Source organism: Solanum dulcamara, chromosome 9 (genome assembly GCF_947179165.1).
Source record: "Solanum dulcamara chromosome 9, daSolDulc1.2, whole genome shotgun sequence".
Lineage (NCBI taxonomy): Eukaryota > Viridiplantae > Streptophyta > Magnoliopsida > Solanales > Solanaceae > Solanum > Solanum dulcamara.
In genome coordinates this window covers 71,226,172-71,250,144 of record NC_077245.1, presented here as the reverse complement: position 1 = coordinate 71,250,144, position 23,973 = coordinate 71,226,172, and the positions used below count along the sequence as shown (strand labels likewise).

General features: G+C 35.2%; 1 protein-coding gene across 1 annotated transcript; it reads left to right on the top strand.

The window, feature by feature from the left end:
* Nucleotides 1-4,231: 4,231 nt before the first annotated feature.
* LOC129902163 (V-type proton ATPase subunit a1-like) lies at nucleotides 4,232-23,691 on the top strand. Its single transcript, XM_055977231.1, has 18 exons — nucleotides 4,232-4,679; nucleotides 7,281-7,325; nucleotides 10,715-10,837; nucleotides 10,974-11,081; nucleotides 12,749-12,862; nucleotides 12,959-13,132; nucleotides 13,375-13,512; nucleotides 13,984-14,091; nucleotides 14,212-14,319; nucleotides 14,422-14,570; nucleotides 15,192-15,345; nucleotides 15,446-15,606; nucleotides 19,521-19,727; nucleotides 19,806-19,989; nucleotides 20,827-20,910; nucleotides 21,355-21,551; nucleotides 21,643-21,702; nucleotides 23,051-23,691. Exons 1-18 carry the CDS (start codon nucleotides 4,539-4,541, stop codon nucleotides 23,253-23,255), a joined length of 2,460 nt encoding a protein of 819 aa, XP_055833206.1. The 5' UTR covers nucleotides 4,232-4,538; the 3' UTR covers nucleotides 23,256-23,691.
* Nucleotides 23,692-23,973: the final 282 nt, after the last annotated feature.

The following is a 23,973-nucleotide window of genomic DNA, read 5'->3' as shown; positions in this document are numbered from 1 at the left end:
CTTGGAGTTGGTGAACTCAAAATCTGCAGGGAATCTATGCAGTCTGTAGCAATCATCTTGCACATGCCCTGTTTTCCCACAATAAGTGCATGATAGATTTGGATCATATCTTTTCTTACCCTTAAACTTGTTCTGTGGCTTGTCATATCTCTGATTCTGGCTTGGATTTGTATACTTCTGATATGTGTTTGTTCCTCTTACTGCTTGGTGTTTAAATCTCTGTGCATTTCTTCCCTGTCCACTAGCCATGAATGCTGTAAACTCAGCAATTAGTTTGTTGTTTTGCTTGATGTACTGCCATAAATGATCCAGAATCAGAGATATAATTTGTGTTTGCATACACTTTCCTTTGATTCTCATCCTGCAAAAGTAAGGAATATGCAACATCTATTCAAGGTAAGGGATTCATCATAAGTATGTTTCCCCTTGCCTGAGCATATACATCATTTAATCCCATTAGGAATTGAATCAACCTTTGATCTTCTAGTGATTTTGTTAATTTTGCTTTACCATTACAAATGCATTCACATGAGCAACACACAATCACATTTATCCCATAATCTTTTAAGCTTGGTGAAGTAAGCTGCAATGTCACTATTCCCTTGTATCATACCTGTTAATTCCTTTTGCAGGTGGTAGAGTTTGGCACCATTTGATTTGCCAAATCTCTGTTCCAGGCTGTCCCAAAGTTCTTTTGCAGTCTTGGAATTCATCACACTATCTGCAATATCCTTAGATACAGCATTTGATATCCAACATATGATCATATCATTGACACAACTCCATTGTTCAAAATCTGCAGATTCCAGTTCTGGAGCCTTGTAGGTTCCATTGATAAAGCCAAGTTTCCTTTTGGCTGATAGAGATAAAATGATGGATCTCCTCCAACCTGGATATCCTCTTCCATCAAAAACATTGTTGACCAGAATCATACCAGGTGAGTCTGAGTTGTTTAAGTAATATGGATGGCTGATTTCATATGTGGTTCCTTTCTCACCACTTCCTAACTTGACTTGAGTTGTTTCAGGCATTCTGTTTAACTAGAGATTTTGAAGATGATATTGATGTCTAGAGATTTTGAAGGTGGTATTGATGTCTCTTACACAGATCTGGATTAAGCTTAGAAGTGCTCTGATACCATGTTAAAATTAAAGAAGGAAGAGGCTGAGAAAAGAACTTTCTGTCTGTTTATTCATGGTATGTACATTTGCTTATATAGAGATACATAATAGTTGTAATAGAGACAAGAAGGCATGGATCTCATTTGTCCTATTTGTACAAAATTTTATTCTACTTGCCCATAATTATATGGGCATAACTATATTTAATTGTATGAGTTCAAATTCCAACTGTGGGAATTTTATATGGATAGGAGGCTGCCACGTGTTGTGTCAAAATGAAAGGCTGAAGAGTTAAAACTCTTCAGCTTCCTTCTTCTTCTTTATTCTTTTGTGCTGCTTCTTCTTTCTTCATTTTCTTCTTCTTTGCTTCTTCTCTATTGCAGGGTTATTTTCCAACAAAATTACATTCACAATATCACTTGTCTTCTATTTAAGATTTTACCCATCATTTACCTTAAAGTTAAAATTTCTATATTCATTCCTATAAAATTTTCAAGTTCACAAATACAATGTAGTAAAAAATGATGTGAATTATATAGCCATTCAATAACGTAAAGAAAAAACTACTGACTAGTTAACTCGACTTTCTAGTAAAATTAAGCACAAATTCACCAAATAAAAAAAGAAGGTTTCTTATCATTTTAATTTTATTTAATACATATCTTATCCTTTCCCTTCAAAATTACACGGTTAAGGTTAGGGGTGTACATGGATCGGGTTGGTTCAGATTTTTTACAAACCAAACCAAACCATTTGTGTCGGGTTATTAAATCTATAAATCAAACCAAACCAATAAAAGTCGGGTTTTTCGATATCAATTTTTCTCGGGTTTTTCGGGTTTTTTTGGGTTTTTCTGGTTTCTCGGTTTTTTTGGATTTTTTCGATTTTTTTTGGGTTTCTCATAGTATCTAATAAAAAGCGCAAAGCAGTGCTTTTTAAAAAGAGTTCTAGTACAAAATATCAACATATAAGATGGAGGCACAACACTGTTGGAAGTTTTAAGTTATAATATAACTTTATAAGATAAATTTTTTTTGTATATTACTTAGATGAGTTACTCAAGTCCAAATCTAAACGTAAGAAAGAAAACAAAAATTATGAAAAAATTTTAAAAAATATTCATAAATTACATTTTAATAAATATTTTTATGGATAACATAATTTAAAAGTAGTATATCTATAATCAGGTCGGTTTGGGTTCGGTTTGACTTTTTTTAGTTAAAACCAAACCAACCCTATAATGGTCGGATATTTTTTTCAAACACCAAATCAAGTCAAACCAAACCACTAGTCGGTTTTTTTTTTCCGGTTTGGTTCGGTTTGTCGGTTTGATGCGGTTTATCGGTTTGTCCTGTACAACCCTAGTTAAGGTATTGACTATTCTTTTAATTTAGGTGTGTTCGGTGGAAAATATTCCCCCCAAAAAATGTAAATTTCTTACTTATTTACGAGGACCGTGTCGACCATAAGACCACTAAAACAATCGTTTGAGGCTCAAAATTTTTTAGGGCTTCAATTTTTCCTAAAGAATATATATATATATGTTTACTTTATTTAATGTGGAGGTCGTTGTAATAATTGAGAAAATGAATAGTATTTAATTAATTGTAGCATTTTTTTTACGTGGCTACCTATTTTGTTAACTTATTTATATTTTGGTGATTATCATGAACCCACATTATAATTCTTACATTTACCTTTTTTTATTCCCCAATCAATTTTTATTACCTCATTATTGAATATTTCAACGTCTGCCAAACGGTCAAACCTTTTGCATTATGTAAAATCTATTGTTTTGTATTTATGAAAAGAACAAATTTATTTTTTGATGTATTCTTTAATTTTTAAGCATTGCAACAAATTCATACTAGTATCATTATATAAACTTTTTAAATTTTGAGTCAGCTTCTATTATTCTAACTTTATATTATATTTATTCATTGAATATTTTCATTATTAACATTATTTTTTTGATAAGGTCTATGTACATCCTACCTTCTCAAGACTTCACTTGTAGGATTACATTGAGTATGTTATAGTTATTCAGTTTACATATGACAACTAAAAAAAAAGGACTCTCTATGAAATTTAGCTTTAGGCCCCCGAACTTATTAAGACGCCCCTGCTTATTATCTAGTATCAACTAAGAAAATATTATTTTAAAAATATTTATATATAATTTAGCAAAATATTATAAAGAGATATGTGATGGGGAGTACGGTGAGATGGTCAAAAGGCAAGAAATATCATTTATAAAATTTATATTCCTGATTGAGGATCAAAATAAACTATTTACTTAAATTGGACATACCCCCACTTATTTATCCCGATTGGATCAAAAGCCCAAAGTAATTACAATACTGCCTCATCCCTTCTTCGAGTGACCAAATCTATTTTCATCTTCGCGTGACCTTTATGATATTGTCAGAATATATATATATATATATATATCACGATGGTATCAAAAAATAATTGAACTTTGTTTTTACTGTAGTGTTTTCCCTTCGTGATACTATCAGAGTATATATACACTTATATATACTCTGATGGTATCAAGAAGTAATTGAACAGTTTATCCAGTAGTTAGTTGATTTTTGGTCCTTGATAACAACTCTCCCTCTCTCTCTCTCTCTCTATATATATATATATATACACACACACACACACTCTTTGAAGGTATCAAGGACAATTAAATATTTTCACTGCAATGTTATTCAGATATTGATACCTGAGAGTATATATATATATGATAGTATCAAGAAATAATTGAGCAGTATTTTTTTCTTGATAATACTATCAGAATATATATATATTCTGATGGTATAAACAAATAATTAAACAGTATCTTTCACTGCAGTATTTTTTTCTTGATGATGCGCGCAAACTCCTTTTTGGGGTATGAAAGTAATGTATATTCAATCGTAAATAAATTTTCTTTTTGAGATATAACAATAATTATCTCTTTAACAATATCATTTTCGTCGTAAAGAACTTATTTTTCTAAAATATATTAATCGAATATGAAAAAAATAAAAAAATATTTTCCGCCGTGTCAAAGAGTATTAATTTAATTTTGACTATTTGGCAATCACAAGAAGGTGTAGCTTATATTACATTTTCACGTCTATTCTCCATTTTACCATTTGATCCTTCTCTTCTTCTTCAGAACTAAAAAAATAAACTAAAACCAAAAACGGAATCCATTTCCATTTCCATGGCAGTTACCTGTTCCCCACCGTGATGGCTCTGCACAGAAAAAAAATGAATAAATTACAATGAACTGAAATTCCAAAATCGGTGCCGCCATTAATATTAACCGAACTCAGACAAACAAAAAAATATAATTGCCAGAAAAAAAGTTGTGCATTTTTGTGTGATTAGATCTGAAGAGATTTAATTTTTTTCAGTGTATGGAAAATGGAGTATATAGACAACTTGCCTCCAATGGATCTGATGCGTTCGGAGAAGATGATTTTTGTTCAGCTTATTATTCCTGTTGAATCCGCTCATCCTGCTATTACTTACCTTGGACAACTTGGCCTTCTTCAGTTTCGAGATGTACAGATCTATCCCTATCTCCTTGTATCTCATTTCTGTTATTTATATTTTGTAGGCTAAATTTATTTGCTCAATAAGTTTTGTTTTTGTTAAGTGAGACACATTGATTTGTTTTGTGTTGGTAGAGAGAGGACTTGTGATGTTGGTGGAATTTAGGGATTAATAAAAAAAATAAATCTGATTGAAGACTTGATATTGGCGATTCATTTTGAGCTTAAGTATTGGGATCGAAGTGGAGAAAATGAGTTGAGGTTGAATTAGTTTTGATCACATATTGATTATGGGTAGACGTGGTGGGCAGTATGTGTCTTTGCAATGGATAGATCACTAGCTACTAGATCTGGTTCTTTACTGCAACTTCGGTTTTATTTTGGATGACAATTTTTCAGTAGACAGTTTTAGTTAGTTTGATAGACAAACTTGAATGGCTTAGTTAATCTGAATTCTTGAAAGCTATGAAAGTTCTATAGAAATGAGATGGTGTCAAAATGGAATGTGTGTCGTCAGGATTAGGATGGAGGAAGGGAGTATTAAAAGACTTGTTAAGAAATGAATCTTGGACCTAACTCAACCATAAAATCTAGCTCACGAGGGGACGATTACCCAAGACCACATAAGGAGACCATAACCCAATCCCGAGACCAATGTGGAACTTTGTCTTCCTTTCCTCTATGCTCAAAACTGGACAGCTGGAGTGTTGATAACATAGCTTGGGGGCCCAACATTTAGAAGCACAACAACAGTGGCAGAGCCAGGATTTTAAATAAGAGAGTTCAAAATCTGAATAAGTAGACACACGAGCTAGTCGAAGGGGGTTCGACATCTACTTTATATACATAAAAAATTATTTTAACCATGTATAAATAGTAGAATTTTCCGCCGAAGGTGATTCATGGCTCCACCACTGCACAACAACACGATCAATAGATCAGGCTCTAATACCATGTGAAAAGAATGGATCTTTGGCCTAATTAACTGTAAAAGCAAGCTCACAAACCCTATAAGGAGACCACAACCATTCCCTCAACCAATGTGGGACTTAACAAGACTGAGGATACGGAGCAGATCTCTCGAGGGTTTTCTCTTAGTCTTTTGGGGCTGGTACAGTTCCTTAAGTTTACTCATTCCTTTAATTATGCTGTTACCTTGATTGTGATGCTCTGAAAGCCCTAAAATGCTACAAGGCCTCTTCACCATTGTCATCCTTTTAATCTGCACAAAAACTTTCAACCTTAATAAACATATGACTAATGTTATAATGTTCAAAGTCAGCTAGATGGAAATGGCTGTAAATGGTAAAATAAGGTAGTTCTATCTACTGTGTGCCCTCATTAAAGTTGAGTGATGGCAGATGATAGCATGTTAGAACCTAAACAGATTTTGTTAGAGCTCTTCTTTTTCTCTTGCTGCGTACATGCGATCATGCTTCCTAAGTGAGAACAGATTGTTAGTTCCTAATGTCTTGCCTGGGCTCATGAGAAGTAATCAGCATTCATTTTCCTTTGTTTCCTGAATTTTGTTTGAAGAAGTAGCTGCTTAAAGCTAATGAACCTTCAAGTTGTGGTGATTTCTATAATTCAATAGTCACATCTTTAACAGTGACAATTGATTGGAACTTCTTTGATATTTATGCTTGATGAAACACATTTCTATAAGCATAATACTAATCCTACTTACAGCCTTTTCAAAAAAAAAATAATCATCCTGATTACCATGAACACATCTCAAAGGAGATAACTGAGTTTTAAATTGTTGGGGTTTTTGCCTCTGATTATGCTAATGAAAAGAGAGACAAGGAATTAGTTTACATGCTTTCTAACTGACAACTCATTTATAGATATTAGATGCACTATTTGTACATTTTTGGGATAAAATGTGTGATTAATCCACTATAAAAGAGCCACTAAGCAGCTGGATGATCTGTATGGGACAAAGATTTGAAGAAATCTGGAGAGCCATTCTAGCATGTGTTTATGGACAATTTGGAAAGGAAGGGACCAGAGATGTTTAGAATGGAAGGCACCTTGAATACATGTTCTAAATTTATAGATGCTTATGTAATCTATTGGCAGGCTTCTTTTTTCTTATGCTTATTAATATATGAATCAGCGACGCTAATGTCGTTAGTAGAAGGCAGGCTCCTTTTTTCTTTAGTAGTAGTATTTGAAAGATAGATTCCACTTTAAATCCGGGTGTCTAAGTGAAACAGGCTCCAGTTTTCTTCTGCCGAGATGGTTTGTTATTAAGAAATTGCTAACCAAGAAAAGTACATGATAACCAACCATTAAAAAGAAAAGAAAAAGTATATGATAATAGTTTGATCTTGAAGGGCCAAAATGAAGTGTATTCAAATAAAGCAGACTTTAATGTCATTTACTGATTTGTCTTGGTGCATCTTTTGTACTGATTTTTATGAGAATGAAAGCTTTTGTACTGATTGTGTTGATGTTTTAAAGGAAAGATTTTTGTTGTGGCCAATTGATGGCCTTATTTAAGGTGAATGTTTTGTATATAATACAAATGTTTGTAATTATTTCTGCTTCACCTTCTTTGTTAGTGTTAGGTGGGAATGTACTCACTATCTAACTTTTCTTTTGACAGTTAAATGCTGATAAAAGTCCTTTCCAAAGAACATTTGTAAACCAGGTATATGCTAATAGTGAATACAACATCTTTATTTTGAGGATTCTAGATGTGATTACCTCACAGAAACATGTTCCCATCATTACCTTAATTTGTTGAATTTTTAATTACTATTAGCTTGTGTTTTTGACAAATCATAATCATTATAAACTTTTTTCCTGGAAACTATAGTAAAGTGTATTAGGGACGAGGAAGGTGAAGTGTTAGTGGATGATGCCTCCATCAAGCAAAGGTGGCAGGCTTACTTCCACAGTCTCTTAAATGAAAAAGGAGACAGAGACATTGTACTGGGTGATTTGGCGTACTCTCATAGTCTTCAAGACTTTGGGTACTGCAAGTGTTTTAGGATTGAGGAGTTTAGACGTGCTATTAGCAGGATGAGGAGGGGGAGAGCGACCGGGCCCGATGAGATTCCGGTGGACTTTTGGAAGAGCACTAATAAGGCAGGTGTGGAGTGGTTGACTAAGTTGTTTAATGTTATTTTGAAAACTGCTAAGATGCCCAATGAATGGAGGTGGAGTACTATGGTACCATTGTACAAGAACAAGGGTGATATCCAAAACTGTAATAATTACAGGAGGATCAAATTGCTAAGCCACACCATGAAGATTTGGGAGAGAGTGGTGGAGATGAGGGTGAGCAGAGGAGTGTCTATCTCAGAGAATCAGTTCGGATTCATGTCGGGGCGGTCGACTACTGAAGCAATCCATCTTATGCGGAGACTGGTGGAGAAATTTAGAGAAAGAAAAAAGGATCTCCATATGGTATTCATTGATCTTGAAAAGGTTTATGACAAAGTTCCGAGAGATGTTCTCTAGAGGTGCTTGAAGGCTAAATGTGTTCCAATGGTGTATATTAGAGCGATAAAAGACATGTATGACGGAGCCAAGACTTGAGTTAGGATGGTGGGAGGTGACTCAGAGCATTTTCCTGTTGAGATGGGACCACATCAAGGATCTGTACTGAGTCCTTTCCTTTTTGCCTTGGTGATGGATGAGCTGGCATGACCTACTCAGGAGGAGGTTCCATGGTGTATGCTATTTGCAGACGACATAGTTTTGATTGATGAGACTCGGGACAGAGTTAATGATAGGCTGGAAGTTTGGAGTCAAAATTTGGAGTCTAAAGGGTTCAAATTGAGCAAGACCAAAACTGAATACTTGGAGTGCAAATTCAGTGGGGCGATGGATGAAGAGGGCATAGAAGTGAGGCTTGCCACTCAGCCTATCCCCAAGATTGAAAGCTTTAAATACCTTGGAGCCATCATCCGGAGTAGTGGGGACATCGACAAGGATGTCACGCATCGCATTGGGGCAGCGTGGATGAAATGAAGGCTTACCTCTGAAGTTCTGTGTGACAAGAAGGTACCACCTAAACTTAAAGGTAAGTTCTACAGAATGATGGTCAGACCAACGCTGTTATACGGAGTGGAGTGCTGGCCGGTAAAGAACTCTCATGTACAAAAGATACATGTTGTGGAGATGAGGATGCTGAGATGGATGTGTGGACACACTAGGAGTGATAAGATTAGGAATGACGTCATTCGTGAGAAGGTGGGAGTGGTCTCTGTGGTAGACTAGATGAGAGAAACGAGATTGAGATCGTTTGGACATGTGCAGAGGAGAGGTGTTGACGCCTCAGTTAGGAGGTGTGAGCGGTTGGATTTGGGGGTTATGCGGAGGGGTAGGGGTAAACCGAAAAAGTATTGAGGAGAGGTGATTAGACAAGATATGACACTACTCCATATCACCGAGAATATGACCGAAAAGAGTGGAGGTCGCGAATTAGGGTAGAAGGTTAGTAGGGGTAGAATGATGTCTTGCCATATGTTGATTTAGGGTGGTCGTAAGTCTAGGCGTGCCAGTATAGTTGCGGTGTTTTGATCACCACATTACTTTTTTATCGTTATTGTCATTGTCTTGTAAAATTTGCATCGCTTTTCATTTTCATTTTTCCTTTTTTTTGGGGGCCATTATGCGCTCTCTCTCTCTCTATCTATCTATCTATCTATCTATCTATCTATATATTTATTTATTTATTTTACTTGGAAATGTGTCTTTTGAGCCGAGGGTCTTTCGGAAACAACCTCTCTATCTCTATGAGATATTGGTAAGGTTTGCGTACACCCTGCCCTCCCCAGACCCACCTGTGAGATTCCACTGGATATGTTGTTGTTGTTTTTCCTGGAAACTGTCCATTGAGAGTTGATGGAAGTCCATTCCTTTATTCAAGATAAGAAGTAATTTTGTCCAATTTTAGCTTGTAATGGTAATGTGAAGTTACTTGAGCTTAGTAATGGTACTTGTTAAAGTGTGTGAGTAAAAGCTTAAACTATAGAAAGGATCACACTTTTAATTAGTTAATTATATTATGTCTAAACCCGCTCCTCACATGCGGGCCTGGTTTCTTTTCATTGGTCTCACACATGTAAATTTTTCCCATTTTTTATAATGGGTGGTAGTGAGATTGATTACACTGGTTATGTTGATGTTAGGTGGTAGTGAGATTTGAATTCACGATTTCTGCCTGCTCTGATACCATCTTGAAATATGTAACCATCTCATCTGAAAACTCAAACTATTAGAGAGCACACTTTTAATTGCTTAATTATATTGTGTCTCAACAGTACTATACTGTGATGTAGATGTTATATATAAGATATTGGACGTGTTTGAAGTAAATAACTTTTCTGCTGTTCTTTATCTTCTGATTGATCTGATTTAAAAGATAACATTCCATATATTCCTAGGTTGATGCTAGTGTGGTGATTGATAATTCATATTTTAAAGCAACCTTAGTTACATGAAACATCTGATTGCTAAACACCCTACACCTTTTCATCTTTTTGGCTGCATGCTAAAATATAGACTGAAACTTACCTTGATTTCTCAAGTTTCAAGACATAGTTGTCCCCATCGCTGCTTGCAACTTCAACATCTAGGGCTAAGATATAAACTAACACAAGGATAAGAGCAACTACATTGATCTCTCCTCTTGTTTTACTCTATTCTCCCATGCTTTAAATTTTTGATAATTTTTTTTATCGACCAGTTAAAGATCATCTTGAACAATTTCTAGTGGGAATACTACTTAAGGAAACTCTATTGATTGACTTGCCTTCCTGATGTACTTATTGGGAATGATTACTAAGTTGCCAAAGCAACATGATACATCTGTGTTTCTGTTGGCAAAGAGGAGGTCAATAACTTGGACTCAACATTTTAGCGTTTAATTTTGTTAAATTATGTATGTAGTATTGCACTACTACTCTTTTTTTTTATAAACAAAGAACGTCGTTACTAAACAAGTTGACATCAAAAGCATATGCAAAATTTGATGGCCTGTGGTTTTGTATTTATCTTTTCATTGTAATCGTGGATGATCTTTCATAGGTAAAAAGATGTGCAGAGATGTCAAGAAAACTACGATTTTTCAAAGATCAGATACAAAAAGCTGGGATGCTGCCTTCTCCGCATCCTGCTTCACAACCTGATATTGAACTTGAAGAACTGGAGGTGTCTTTATAGTATTTTTCTTCAGATGAATTCCCTACTTTATTGTCCCAATCGGGTTTATGCGTATTTGTTCTTTTTTCCTTAATATACTTCTCGCTTTGAGTAAAAGCTCATGCAGATTTATTCTGAATTTCAGATACAACTTGCAGAGCATGAACACGAGTTGATTGAAATGAATGGTAATAGCGAGAAGCTAAGGCAATCATACAATGAGCTGCTTGAGTTTAAGATGGTATTGCAGAAGGTACAGTTTTAACTTCTCTTTCTTTCTATCTCATTAATGAGCACTGGTTCACATTTGAGAAATTGGTCCATGCCTGACTTGTACTGTTGTCTGAATATTTCATCAATATGCTTACATCTGTCATGCATTTGCTTCTCATATGTATATGTGTATGGTGTTGTCTTGCATTAATAGCCATCTATTATGTTTCTTCTGTCTTTGCACTAAACCATTTTAGTCATGATTACTGGGTAATGCTTTTACAGTAAAAAAATCATGTATGTGTCAACCATTACTTGGTTTTCTTGGATAGAACAACAACAACTACAACCCAGTGAAATCCCACAACGTGGGGTCTGGGGAGGGTAAAGTGTACGCAGATCTTACTCCTACCAAGGTAAGACGACTATTACCGAAAGACCCTCGGCTCAATAAAAGCATAAAAAGAGGTCAGATAAGGCTAAGAAATTCAAAACGATATGGGAGAGCAAATAACGAAAGCGACACAGATAAAATAGAGTAATCAAAGTACAAACAGTAATAGATAATAACAGAAATCAGAGCACAAGGAATTGTAATGCGCTTACTAATAAGGAAGAATAATGAGACTATGTACTAGCCTTCTACCCTAATGTGGGTCCTCCACACCCTCCTATCTAAGGTCATATCCTCGGTAAGCTGTAATTGCACCATGTCCTGTCTAATCACCTCTCCCCAATATTTCTTCGGCTTACCCCTACCTCTTCTGAAACCATCCATGGCCAACCTCTCACACCTCCGCACTGGGGCATCTGTGTCTCTCCTCTTCACATGCCCAAACCATCTCAGTCGCATTTCCCGCATCTTGTCTTCCACCAAGGCCACTCCCACCTTGTCCCGGATAGCCTCATTTCTAATCCTGTCGCTCCTGGTGTGCCTACACATCCATCTCAACATTCTCATCTCGGCAACTTTCATCTTTTGAACGTGAGAGATCTTAACTGACCAACACTCCGCCCCATACAACATAGCCGGTCTAACCACCACTTTGTAGAACTTGCCCTTAAGTTGTGGTGGCACTTTCTTGTCACATAGCACTCCGGAAGCGAGCCTCCATTTCATCCACCCTGCCCCAATACGATGTGTGACATCATCGTCAATCTCCTCGCTGCCTTGTATGATAGACCCAAGATACTTGAAACTACTTTTCTTTTGGATGGCCTGGGCACCAAGCCTAACTTCCACTCCAACCTCATTAGGTGTCTCACTGAACTTGCGAACATAAATATATAGAATAAATTGAAGGCATGCTAAAGACATGAAAACTACCTTGGAGCACTCAAAGGGAGAACTTATGAGTGAATTCTTATGTTATTCTTCCATAGTGCGTGTCTTTTATTTTGGAATGCTTTATCTCTGATCAATTCATTTATGCGCTAAGCTTTTAATGGCTTCTCAGATGACAGAGTTAATTGGGAAGTTGATTTCTTAGTACTTGATCTGTTGTTATTCATCCTGACATTGGTGCTTGCCAATTATTATTCCTCCAACCATTTGAACTTCAGACTAATTCAATGAATCTTGTGGACAAATTTGTTTTAGTAAATTGTACCTATTGGACCAAAGTCATCCTTTTTTTGGTCAAGAAATATTTACCCTTTCAGAGCTATTTTTCTCATTTCTGCTAACTGTAACTCTGCAAACTTTAGGCTAGTGACTTCCTTGTCTCAAGTAGAAGTCACACAACAGCTCGGGAGACAGAATTAAGTGAAAACGTATACTCCAATGATAATTATACAGATACAGCATCGTTACTTGAGCAGGTAATTTATTCTTCTTGCTATTAGACTGATCCTGTGCATGATAATTATTTGTTTGTATCTGCCATGCATCTGAGATATGGTTTTTCCAATCTTCAGGAGATGCAACCAGAACTTTCAAATCAGTCTGGAGTAAGATTTATTAGTGGCATTATCTGCAAGTCCAAAGTTCTACAATTTGAGAGAATGCTATTTCGTGCAACGAGGGGCAATATGCTTTTCCACCAGGGAGTTGCTGATGAGGAAATCTTGGATCCTTCTTCAAATGAAATGGTTACATTCTTTCTTCTAAATTGCTCTTCCGTTATTCCAGGAAATAGTTTTCTATACTGGTGCACTAAGACTTATTTTCCCATTTAAGGAAACTCTCCATGAATTATCTTCCTACTTATGCTGTATGATTTCTTCAATACTCTAATGCCCATTCATATTCTTATTTGTTTTCTCCTTGCTTACAAAAAATGGCTTAGTTGATACTTCAGTATGTGATTAACACCCAATTTTTGCTTCTGCAGGTTGAGAAAATAGTCTTCGTAGTATTCTTTTCAGGTGAGCAGGCGAGATCGAAAATACTGAAAATTTGTGAGGCGTTTGGTGCCAATTGCTATCCTGTTCCTGAAGACATGACCAAGAGGAGGCAAATAACTCGAGAAGTATGTCAAAATATTAAATAAGGCAATCAAAATATTAATGCAATCTTTATTCTCAAAAATATATATCAATGCAATCTTTTCTGATTACTGGAAAGGGAGTTTCATAGACATCATTGTTGAACAAGCTTGTCTTACTGCACATCAGTCAGTGGACTTTGGGATATACTGCTAGCAGGCCATGGAAACGATTTCTTTTTCTTCTTTCTGTCTAGTATGGTTTGTGTTACTTTATATATGAGGTCATATTATGCTCAAAAAAAAATATACATGGAAAGAGGATCAATATATTGGTTTTTCAATCTCTAGCAATAGCTCCATGTGATATAGCTTTCACATTGCGTCAGTTCGTTGAGTCTAACCGTAGATCTCTTTTGTATACTGTTCATATGTATATTAGCTCGATTGTAATCATTTTCAATTGCCTGGCCCTAAGTTTAAGACTGACCATTGGGATGAACATCTTGACTGCAGGTTTTGTCTAGGCTATCTGAATTAGAGACCACTCTGGATGTTGGATTACGTCATCGAGATAAAGCTTTGACGTCTATTGGATTTCACCTCACAAAATGGATGAACATGGTAAGAGTGAAGACAAGAGTATAAATTGACATTCTTATAATGTAGTTAAATTAGTGGCTTGTGAGAGCAAGTCTTCCTGTGAGCCTGAAATACAAGTTGAATGCAAACTCTTTTTTCTAGGTTAGAAGGGAAAAGGCTGTTTATGACACATTAAATATGCTGAATTTTGATGTCACAAAGAAGTGTCTAGTTGGAGAGGGCTGGTGTCCAATATTTGCAAAGATTAAGGTACTCTTCTTTGATGTTATTTTATGTTTGCAGTTACATTTTACTGTTTCCAGATCCATTGTTTATAATAGTACTGCCATGTACTTGCTTTTGACACCTTAGATACAAGAGGCTTTGCAACGTGCGACAATGGATAGCAACTCACAAGTGGGAATTATATTTCATGTTATGGATTCTGTAGACTCACCTCCAACATACTTCAGAACAAACCGTTTCACAAATGCATATCAAGAAATTGTAGATGCTTATGGGTAAGTAAAAGTGTAGTAGCATTTAGTTATCTAAGAAACTGATCTACAATGTAATGAGTTAGGTAAATCTATTAGGTCATGGGGATAGAGTGTATATTGATGACATTATTCTTTCCATGAGTCCTTATCAAAACTAGTTGCAGCAACTGCCTTAATTTGATTTATGTTTGTCTATATAATTCAGTCATCATGGATCACCTCATCTCCTTTTAGGTGTCATTGATTTTCATGATAAAGAGTACTGTGCTTGATGGAGTCTTTTTTCCTCATTTTCCTTTAGATCATATAGCGACTTTGTTTGCAGTAAGATGTTTATTATTCCTGTAGCAAAATGTGATCTACTTAAACCTGATAGTCCAGCTTTCTTCCTTTTCTTTGTTTTTGTTTTACGTGTAAAGCTGTTAAACTTGGAATGCTTCAGCTCTTCAAATAAATTTTCCGTTTACATTTATTTTCTTAAAGTTATATATGAAAAATAAATATCCATCTCTTATACTACTTTTCTGTCCCTTATGGCTAAGATCAAGTATAGAATCTGTATTTATTTTTATCAAATTAAAAATATCCATGTCTTCTGTTGCTTCGGCAAAACAAAGCACTTACTACTGTCTACATTGACAGTGTTGCTAAATACCAGGAGGTAAATCCTGCTGTCTACACCATTGTTACATTCCCTTTCCTTTTCGCGGTGATGTTTGGAGATTGGGGTCATGGAATTTGCCTGTTGTTGGGAGCATTAGTTCTTATTTCTAAGGAAAGCAAGCTCAGCTCTCAGGTATGTCCCCTCATTATTTCAGCCTCTCACTCAAAGTACTTAACATCAGCAATAATGCAATTTTATATTCCTTTTGTAATCAAATAAGATTTTCTGACAGAAACTGGGCAGCTTTATGGAGATGCTTTTTGGCGGTCGCTATGTACTCCTGTTAATGTCAATATTTTCAATTTACTGTGGCTTGATATATAATGAATTCTTCTCTGTTCCATTTCACATATTTGGTGGCTCTGCATACAAATGCCGAGATGCTTTATGCAGGTATGAAATTATAACCTTATTAAATTTCCATTTAGAATTACTTAGATTTGTGATTTGTCAAAGTAATCATAATGTAATCTCTTATGTGCTTCTGATCAAGATTGTGATTTGCATTTTTAAGCTCCCTCGCCCTGGCCTGGCCTTTAGAAGGTTAGCAAAGAACATTTTTCAACTATGTTACAAATTTGGATTAAAATGAACTGCCAACTATAATATTAAAGAAGTGGTTGCCTTGGCTACACTTTAGACTATGTTATTAGTTCATAGATGAGAAATAAACTATTCTTTTTCCTTGTATTTATGTGGGGCTTCTAGATAGGGAAGAGTAGCTTTTGTTTCCATCCCAGCGTAGGATTGTATTTTTATGTATGATTTTCTAATTAAGCCTTCAATTCAATACCACCAAACAGGTTACTTGAAAGTAATCAGGTTCCTTTGGGTGTTTCTAATCATTTGATCTCAGGTTAATGCCTCAATCGGTTGGCTTTTAGGATTTGCTTAGTCAGGCTTATATTATTATGTATAGGGGTGGTCATGGTTTGGTTTTGATTAAAATCAAATTCAAACCAATCTAATCGGTATTTAAATTTCTAAAACCAAACCAAATAAAATTAAAACTTGATAATAGTACAATACAAACACGAGACAACTATTTCAAATGAACATTTGGAATCAACAAACTTCTCTCAACTATCACAAGATGAGTGTATCTGAAGCTTCTATTATTTTTCAACAGTACTTCGAAGCTTTTGCATGTTTAAGTTGCCTGATTGTAGAGGTTTCCTCCACTTCACATGTCTAACATCCATAGAAGCAATATTCAACTTTAAATAGTAGATGGATGTCTTAGCAAAGAGAATTATAAACCGGCAATACACCACCCCATCCCACACCACACCACATATTCACAAATCACAATTACACAATTAGACTTAAGAGTGTTGGGCTTGGGCATTTTTTTTAATGGGCTTTAATAGTGCTGAAGTGCATGTGAAATAGTAGACTAAAACCAAATTAATATTTTAAGGTATAAAATATTTTTGATTATTTATGAAAATATATATATATATATATATATATATATATATATATATATATATATCAACTTTCTTTAGTTGAATAATTAGTTCGTCTATTTCTGTATTTTTAGGAGCCTGGTGTTCAGGCTGTTTTTCTTTTATTAATTTATCTACTTTTATGTTTAATTCTACTTTTATCTATTTTTAAGCTTTGGAGTAACTGGTAAAGTTGCTGCCATGTGACCAAGAGGTCACAGGTTTAAGCCTTAAAAACAGCCTCTGACAGAAATGCAAGATAAGGCTGCGTACAATAGATCCTTGTGGTCGGGCCCTTCTCCTGACCATGCGCATAGCGGGAGCTTAGTGCACCAGGCTACCCCTTTTTTATGTTTAATTCTATTAATAAGGCTATTATTGTATTATTTTGTTTTATTATTACCTTGTCTGTCTGGCTTGACGGAATGTGTGTCGAAAAACCTACTGGCTCGGTATGATATTTTGTCGTATATTCTAATGCTTTTTTGTAATTTATGTCTTCTTCACTAATGAAAGTGGAATCTGTTCTAGTCTTTTAATTATTCCTTTTAAGTATCTTATCTCAGTAGTTATTACTTCTACTTGTTCTATGATTTTTGTCACTACTTGAGTATTTTTAATTTCTAATTCTTTAGGTTTTCAATTATTGTCTTAATTAATTTTTCTATTTCGATTTTTGTGGGTATTTTTTCTAGATTAAACTTTGTATTCAGATATTGAATCTTTCTATCTACTTCTAGTTGTTGAGATTTTAAGAAGTCAAAGTTGTGTATCAAAACTCATTCCTGATTCAACATCTTCATATGGATCCTAAACATCTTGATAATAAGCGTTGTTTCCATATTCGTCTTCGTCTGAACTTGGAATACTCCCTTGACTGTTAACTTCTTCATTTGAATTTGGAACTAATCTATCATTACTTGGACATGGACTGTCTTTGCTAATAACATGTTTATCTTGTCCTTGGTTCTTGAAGAATTGCTCTAGAGTCTGTTTAATTATGGATTCTATTTTATCATTTTTTTTCTTTTTAGAAATTATGCTTTTTTTAGAATTGTCTTTTTGGAAAGATTTAGGTAGTCTTCTTTGTGAGGAAGAACACCCCTCTTCTTCACTTTTTGGCAAAGTGATAGCCATTATCGGGTTTGATGAGTCTTTACCAGCTACCGTTTGAATCGGACTAGCTGTATCTACATCCAATAAAGTGGATTTCTTAGGATTCAGAGGGGAATGCACACCCTTCTCATCCATTTTGTTTTGAGGTGGAAAACTCGTGTCTGGAGTCTGTGTACTGGCATCTATTTGAGGTTCAAACTTGTTCTTGAGATCCATCCTTATTTGTTCTGTGAGCTTAGCATTTTCATGGATGAGGGCTTCATTTTTTGCATTGAGTCTTTTGAAGGCCTCAGTCATGGAAGAACAGTGGTGACAGAAAATTATTTTGTCTGAATTTTTTTGGATATTGTATTGAGGAATTTGGTTTGGGTTTTGTCTAAGGGCTGGAGAGATATAGTAGTTCGGCGCAAGCATTCCTCTGGCATAGTCTAAAGCTTCAGTAAAATTATTGAAACCTTTGAAAATTGGGGTTTTAACCCCATTTATTGAGTCTACTACTTCAATCCAAGTTTGAAAAACACCATTTGTTTTTCCATGTATAACAACATAATATTTAAATTTATTCTTTCTATTTTTATCTGAAAAGTATTGGCATAAAGCATTAGTAGCCGCAATAAATTGTTTAATGTCTTTCTTGTTTTATCTTACCCTGTTCATCTCTCCCTCTTAACCTTTATTCTTAACAACTTCTTCTTTAACCACACCCCGGATATGTATCTGACAACAACTACGTCCTTTGTTTATCAGTCGGACTTTCAAGGCCAGGAGTCCTAGGAATTTACAGGTTAATCCATCATTGTTATTAAGAAGTTAAGAGGTTAACCAATATACTAAGGGTAAATCATTAAAACTATACAACAATTTACATGTGAAACTATACCGCAAATTATGACGTAAATATATTAGATGTGAGTTGTTTTGGGTGAAGGTTGTAGGCTAAGTTTTCTTAAGTTGTTCTCTCTCTATATGAAATAGTAGACTAAAACCAAATTAATATTTTAAGGTATAAAATATTTATGATTCTTTATAAAAAGCTAATATATATATAAGGAAAGAAATGGGAGATGCTTTAGAGATAGATCCAATTCCATACATAAAGTAAAATGGAATTGTATTGAATCTTTACTTTTTTGGTGTAAACAACTTTGTATAGAAGGTGTAGATCAGATTGTAGATTTGATAGGAAGCTTGTAATTGCTCTCTTTTGGAGGTGGACAGCATGCCCTTAATGCTGATGAATACAATTTACCAATTTCAAAATATATATATATATATATATATATATATATATATATATATATAATTTATTGGTTTGGTTCGAGTTTTTTGGTAGAACCAAAACCAAACCAAATATTGTCGCTTTTTAAAATTCAAAACCAAACTAAATCAAATATCGGTTTGGTTTGGTTTTTTAACAAACATGAACACCCTTAATTATGTACTAAAGGTGAAGATTGGCTAAATTTTTATTAGATTTCAACATGGTTTTCCATTGCTTTCCTGTCAAGTATAGGAAGCTCTAGTGATGATATCAAACAGTCACTATATTCTGCATATTTCTTGGACATATTCAGATACTGCTCTTCCAAATAATGTTCTTGATGGTTCTCTTGACATTCATCTACATTGGCACCTGACTCTTGCCTCCCCATTATTGAATGCATGTAGAGCTTGAGTTAGTATTTAATGCACAATTTCCAGCCGGTATTTTTTATTTGGATAATTTGATGTTTGTTTTTGCAGTGATGCGCAGACAGTCGGTTTAATAAAATACAGTGATCCTTATCCTTTTGGTGTGGATCCAAGCTGGAGAGGTAGCCGTTCAGAGCTTCCTTTCTTGAACTCCCTTAAGATGAAGATGTCTATTTTGTTGGGTGTGGTACAGATGAACCTTGGAATTATATTAAGTTACTTCAATGCACGCTTCTTCAACAGCTCACTTGATATTAAGTGCGTATTCCTTTTTCTTCTGTGTCATTGATGGTTTTCTTGTTGAGGATATTTATTTTGTTATTGGTTTGTTATCAGGTATCAGTTTGTGCCACAAGTGATCTTTCTCAACAGCCTTTTTGGATACCTGTCTCTCCTCGTTGTTGTTAAATGGTGCACTGGATCGCAGGCAGATCTCTACCATGTTATGATTTATATGTTCCTAAGTCCTTTCGAGGCTCTTGGTGAAAACCAGTTGTTTTGGGGCCAGAGTGTGCTTCAGGTATGTGGCATTGCATCTCTTTCTTTCTGTATGCATCTTTTGCTCTTATAGTTCATTTGATTTACAGAATTGGTAATGTACAACTGTAATGCCACTAGATTACACTGTAGGATATGATGTAAATAAATGGACTATGGATAAGGTTGTATACACTTGTATCCCATGTTTGGTACAGAGATTTTAGATCTATGTGACAAAAATGTCCTTGGCCTAAATGCATTAAATAACTTATGAGGACGACAACACATACCCAGTGAAATCCCACTAAGTGGGGTCTAAGGAGGGTAGGGTGTACGCAGACCTTACAATTACCTCATGGAGGTAGAGAGGCTATTTCCGAAAGAAATAACTTATGAGGAATAAGGACTAATTTGAAATGAAGAATCAGTAGAGACGAGGCTTGGAGCATTCCACCATAGAATTTTTTTTCTTTCTACTTTATTTCACATTCTTCCATGTATTATTCATGTATTCTTGTATTCATGCTAGAATCATGAGTAGCTAAACTCATTAGTTTTAGGGTTTAAAAGGAATACAAAAAGAGAAAATAAAGAAAGGTTGGTGGCAGTGTGTGTGTGGCAGGGGAGAGATAATCTATGGAGTAAAAATACCCTTTGATCCCTATCTGGTAACTCGTCGCTTCTCCCCTAGCGGATAAGTTTATCCGGGATGGGAGGTGGCTTTTTTCATAACTCCGTCCTTTATCGAACTCTACCAGACAGCCAAACAATGGATCATCTTTGTGTCTCTAATTTCCCATCCCATAGCCCACAAATGGAACAAATCCTTATATTATCTCTGTTTCCTTGTTTCTTTGTCTAACAATTAGTATTGCAGGTAATATTGCTGCTTTTGGCACTTGTTGCTGTTCCATGGATGCTATTCCCAAAACCTTTTATTTTGAAGAGACTTCACACTGAGGTAGCAAGTTTGTTTGCCTTTTCCTTTCGCACATTTCACAATGAATGGAATAATATAATATCTTTATGATTCATAGAAAAGTATAAAGGAGTGGATACTCAAATCTAAAAGGAAAAAGGTGCACAAAGACGGGAGAGAACTCTTTTGTAGAGGAGAGTGGTCGGTAATTTAAGGGTGTTAACAAGTTGAGTCAACAAACTGCTCATGTTATAGTCCTCCCAAAATTCAGTTGGGCAAGACTGGTTTAGTTAATTTTGGCTAAATAATAATTTGTTTAAGCATCAAAACCAGTACTGTTTGTTTTTTCTTTTATAGAGAAAGACAGGGCAAGAAAGAGATGGTGAATAAGTATAGAGACGAAAGAATAAACCAAACAAAATAAATTTAGTTCTATTTTTGACAGTTTTCTTATGGTTATTTGGGCTACCTTATTATGATTCTTAGAGATTTCAAGGCGGAGCTTATGGCCTTCTTGGAACCTCCGAGTTGGATATTTACGAGGAACCGGACTCTGCCAGGCAACACCACCATGAGGAGTTTAATTTTAGTGAGGTTTTTGTGCATCAAATGATACATTCTATTGAGTTTGTTCTGGGTGCTGTCTCTAACACTGCGTCATACCTTCGTCTGTGGGCTTTGAGGTGAATCCTTCATTTTACTTGCTTATTCATCATCAACTGCAAACTTGTTTTATGTTTCAAAAAAATTGACATGTATTTGATGTTGATGCAGTTTGGCTCATTCTGAACTGTCTACTGTCTTCTACGAGAAAGTTCTCCTCCTTGCTTGGGGGTAAGATTTCATGACTTTTAGCTGTCTTGCTGTTCAGATTTTTCTTGTTTTGACGTTGCTTAGTGTCTTCACATGGGTGTTCATAGTAGTGAACTTTAAATTTTATTCCTTTTGAATTGTCTGTTGAATCATTTGGTTCCTGATTTTTTTCTAGCAATGGTATGTATTTGGAGGTAGAACAAGTATTCCCTCGAAACTAGCTCAGTTTTCTTCTGCAGCTCTGATTTGTTTTGCAACATTTCATCCTAATTGTTTTTGGTCTTATGCTTAGTATTTGGCCAAGATTATATGCTCTACTGTATTCATTGAAGGAAGGCACAGAGGAGAGGCCAAATTGACATTTAGACTATGCTGAGAAGTGGAAGCATGAAAAATGAACAATGTGTCATTTGTACCACTAGTAAATCTAGTGCAGTTACTATGATCTCTTCTCAAGATCTAAATGCATATTTGGTCCCATGTTCCATTACAAACTTACAAGTCATAGGACTAAACTTGTAAAACTGCTTTGATTTCTACTCTCTACTAAATGCCACTCTCCAACTTTAAACCGTTATGTCCTTGACATATCTCCTTCAATTTTGCCTTTAAAAAGCTCTTTAAAATATTATTCCACTCTGAATTATAGCCAATATATGTTTGTCAACAATTACAAAAATTATCTAGACAATATGTACCCTCCTACAGCGTGCCATGGTTTCGAGTGCTTATAAATTATTATGTTGCACGATGCCTGGACTTATGTATTAAGGTTCTGTATGGGGCAGGGATTACACCATTTCTTTGTTAAAGAAAAAGATTGTGAATATCTCCTCCAATTTCATATTATTATCAGATGTGAGCCTAAGGAAAATTTTCTTGGCTTAAGGATAGATCTATAAAAGTTACGGGCCACATATGTTTGAGGTACTTCTATGTATCAATAAGAAGCACATTTTTCCACTCTATTTTGAGTACCTGCCATAATTTGAATGGCTTTCTGATTTTTTTTCACTTCTTTCGGTATCTATCACTCTGTCCTCCTGCTACCGTGATCTGATTGATATAAATTATTGCTGAAAAACTTTTAATTGTTAGTGAATGTAGCGGCATTTTCTAATGAAAGTACATGACAGTAAGCTCACATCTGGTGCTATCTTCTGGACTTTGTGTGTCTAATTTTGTTCTTATTTTGGAAGGCTGGCTGGGAAAAGCACGTCTTTATGTGTACTGTGAGTCACGGTGGTAGTTTGTTGTATGCACCATAGCTAATACATGGTGGTACAAATTGATTGTGTCATTATAACATTTTGCCCTTGACATCATAGCTATCAATTTTATCCGAGTGCTAATTACTTAATAATTGCAGGTATGATAGCCTGATCATACGGCTCATTGGATTGTCAGTTTTTGCCTTTGCAACAACCTTTATACTACTCATGATGGAGACTCTTAGTGCATTCCTTCATGCACTGCGTCTTCATTGGGTAGAATTTCAAAACAAGTTCTACCATGGCGATGGCTATAAGTTCAACCCATTTTCTTTTGCTTCATTAGCAGAAGATGATGATTAGTACATAACCCTTTTCTTTTCCTTCTTTCTGGGGAATTCTGCTAAGAAGAAGAGTTTCCATATAACAGGAAAAAGCCTGTCGCAGAGATTTCGAAAAGGACACAATTTTGGCTGACTACTATTGCGCACACTTTCTTTTGATGAAGCAGCTGGTTTTAGCGTAGAGTTGTAAAGTTGTGGCACACATAATCTTTCAGTTATAGTTAGCTGTTAAAGAAGAGATCTGTAAATTTTTCTTCATAGATCCTTTACATATTTTCCCAGACACAAAAATGAGTCAGTTATTTGTAAAGAGGGAAATCATTATAGTAGCATTTATCTAAAGTGTCTCAGTTCTTTTGTGGAGGCAAATTTACAGAATCAGCAAATAGATGATTCCTTGTATACGTTTTGTGTGTTGAGTTGTTGTAATAATAACAGAAGCCTCTCTTCATGTGTATTGCTCCTCATCTTTCATCTCTTTGAAATCACCAAACTATTGAATTTTAAAATAGTAATATCTTTGGCCAAAAGACAATTAATAAGTAGTTAGTTTCATCTTCAATCATATAGACCCACCAAAAATAGAGTAAAATGAAAAAGAAATGATCCATACTGGTGATATTAATTAGCTGGGATTAAGTTTTAATCACATTAGTACATTAAGATGCAATGTAGAAGAGCTTGTAAGTCTTGCTAGAAATCTGGACACATAGTTGAGATTAAGTTTTAAGCATTTT

Excerpts from the sequence above, each read along its gene's own strand:
- LOC129902163 (XM_055977231.1), top strand. The coding sequence starts at position 4,539 with ATGGAGTATATAGACAACTTGCCTCCAATGGATCTGATGCGTTCGGAG. Across the intron at positions 4,680-7,280 it reads GCCTTCTTCAGTTTCGAGAT|TTAAATGCTGATAAAAGTCC; the intron begins GTACAGATCTAT and ends TTCTTTTGACAG. Across the intron at positions 14,571-15,191 it reads GAAATTGTAGATGCTTATGG|TGTTGCTAAATACCAGGAGG; the intron begins GTAAGTAAAAGT and ends CTACATTGACAG.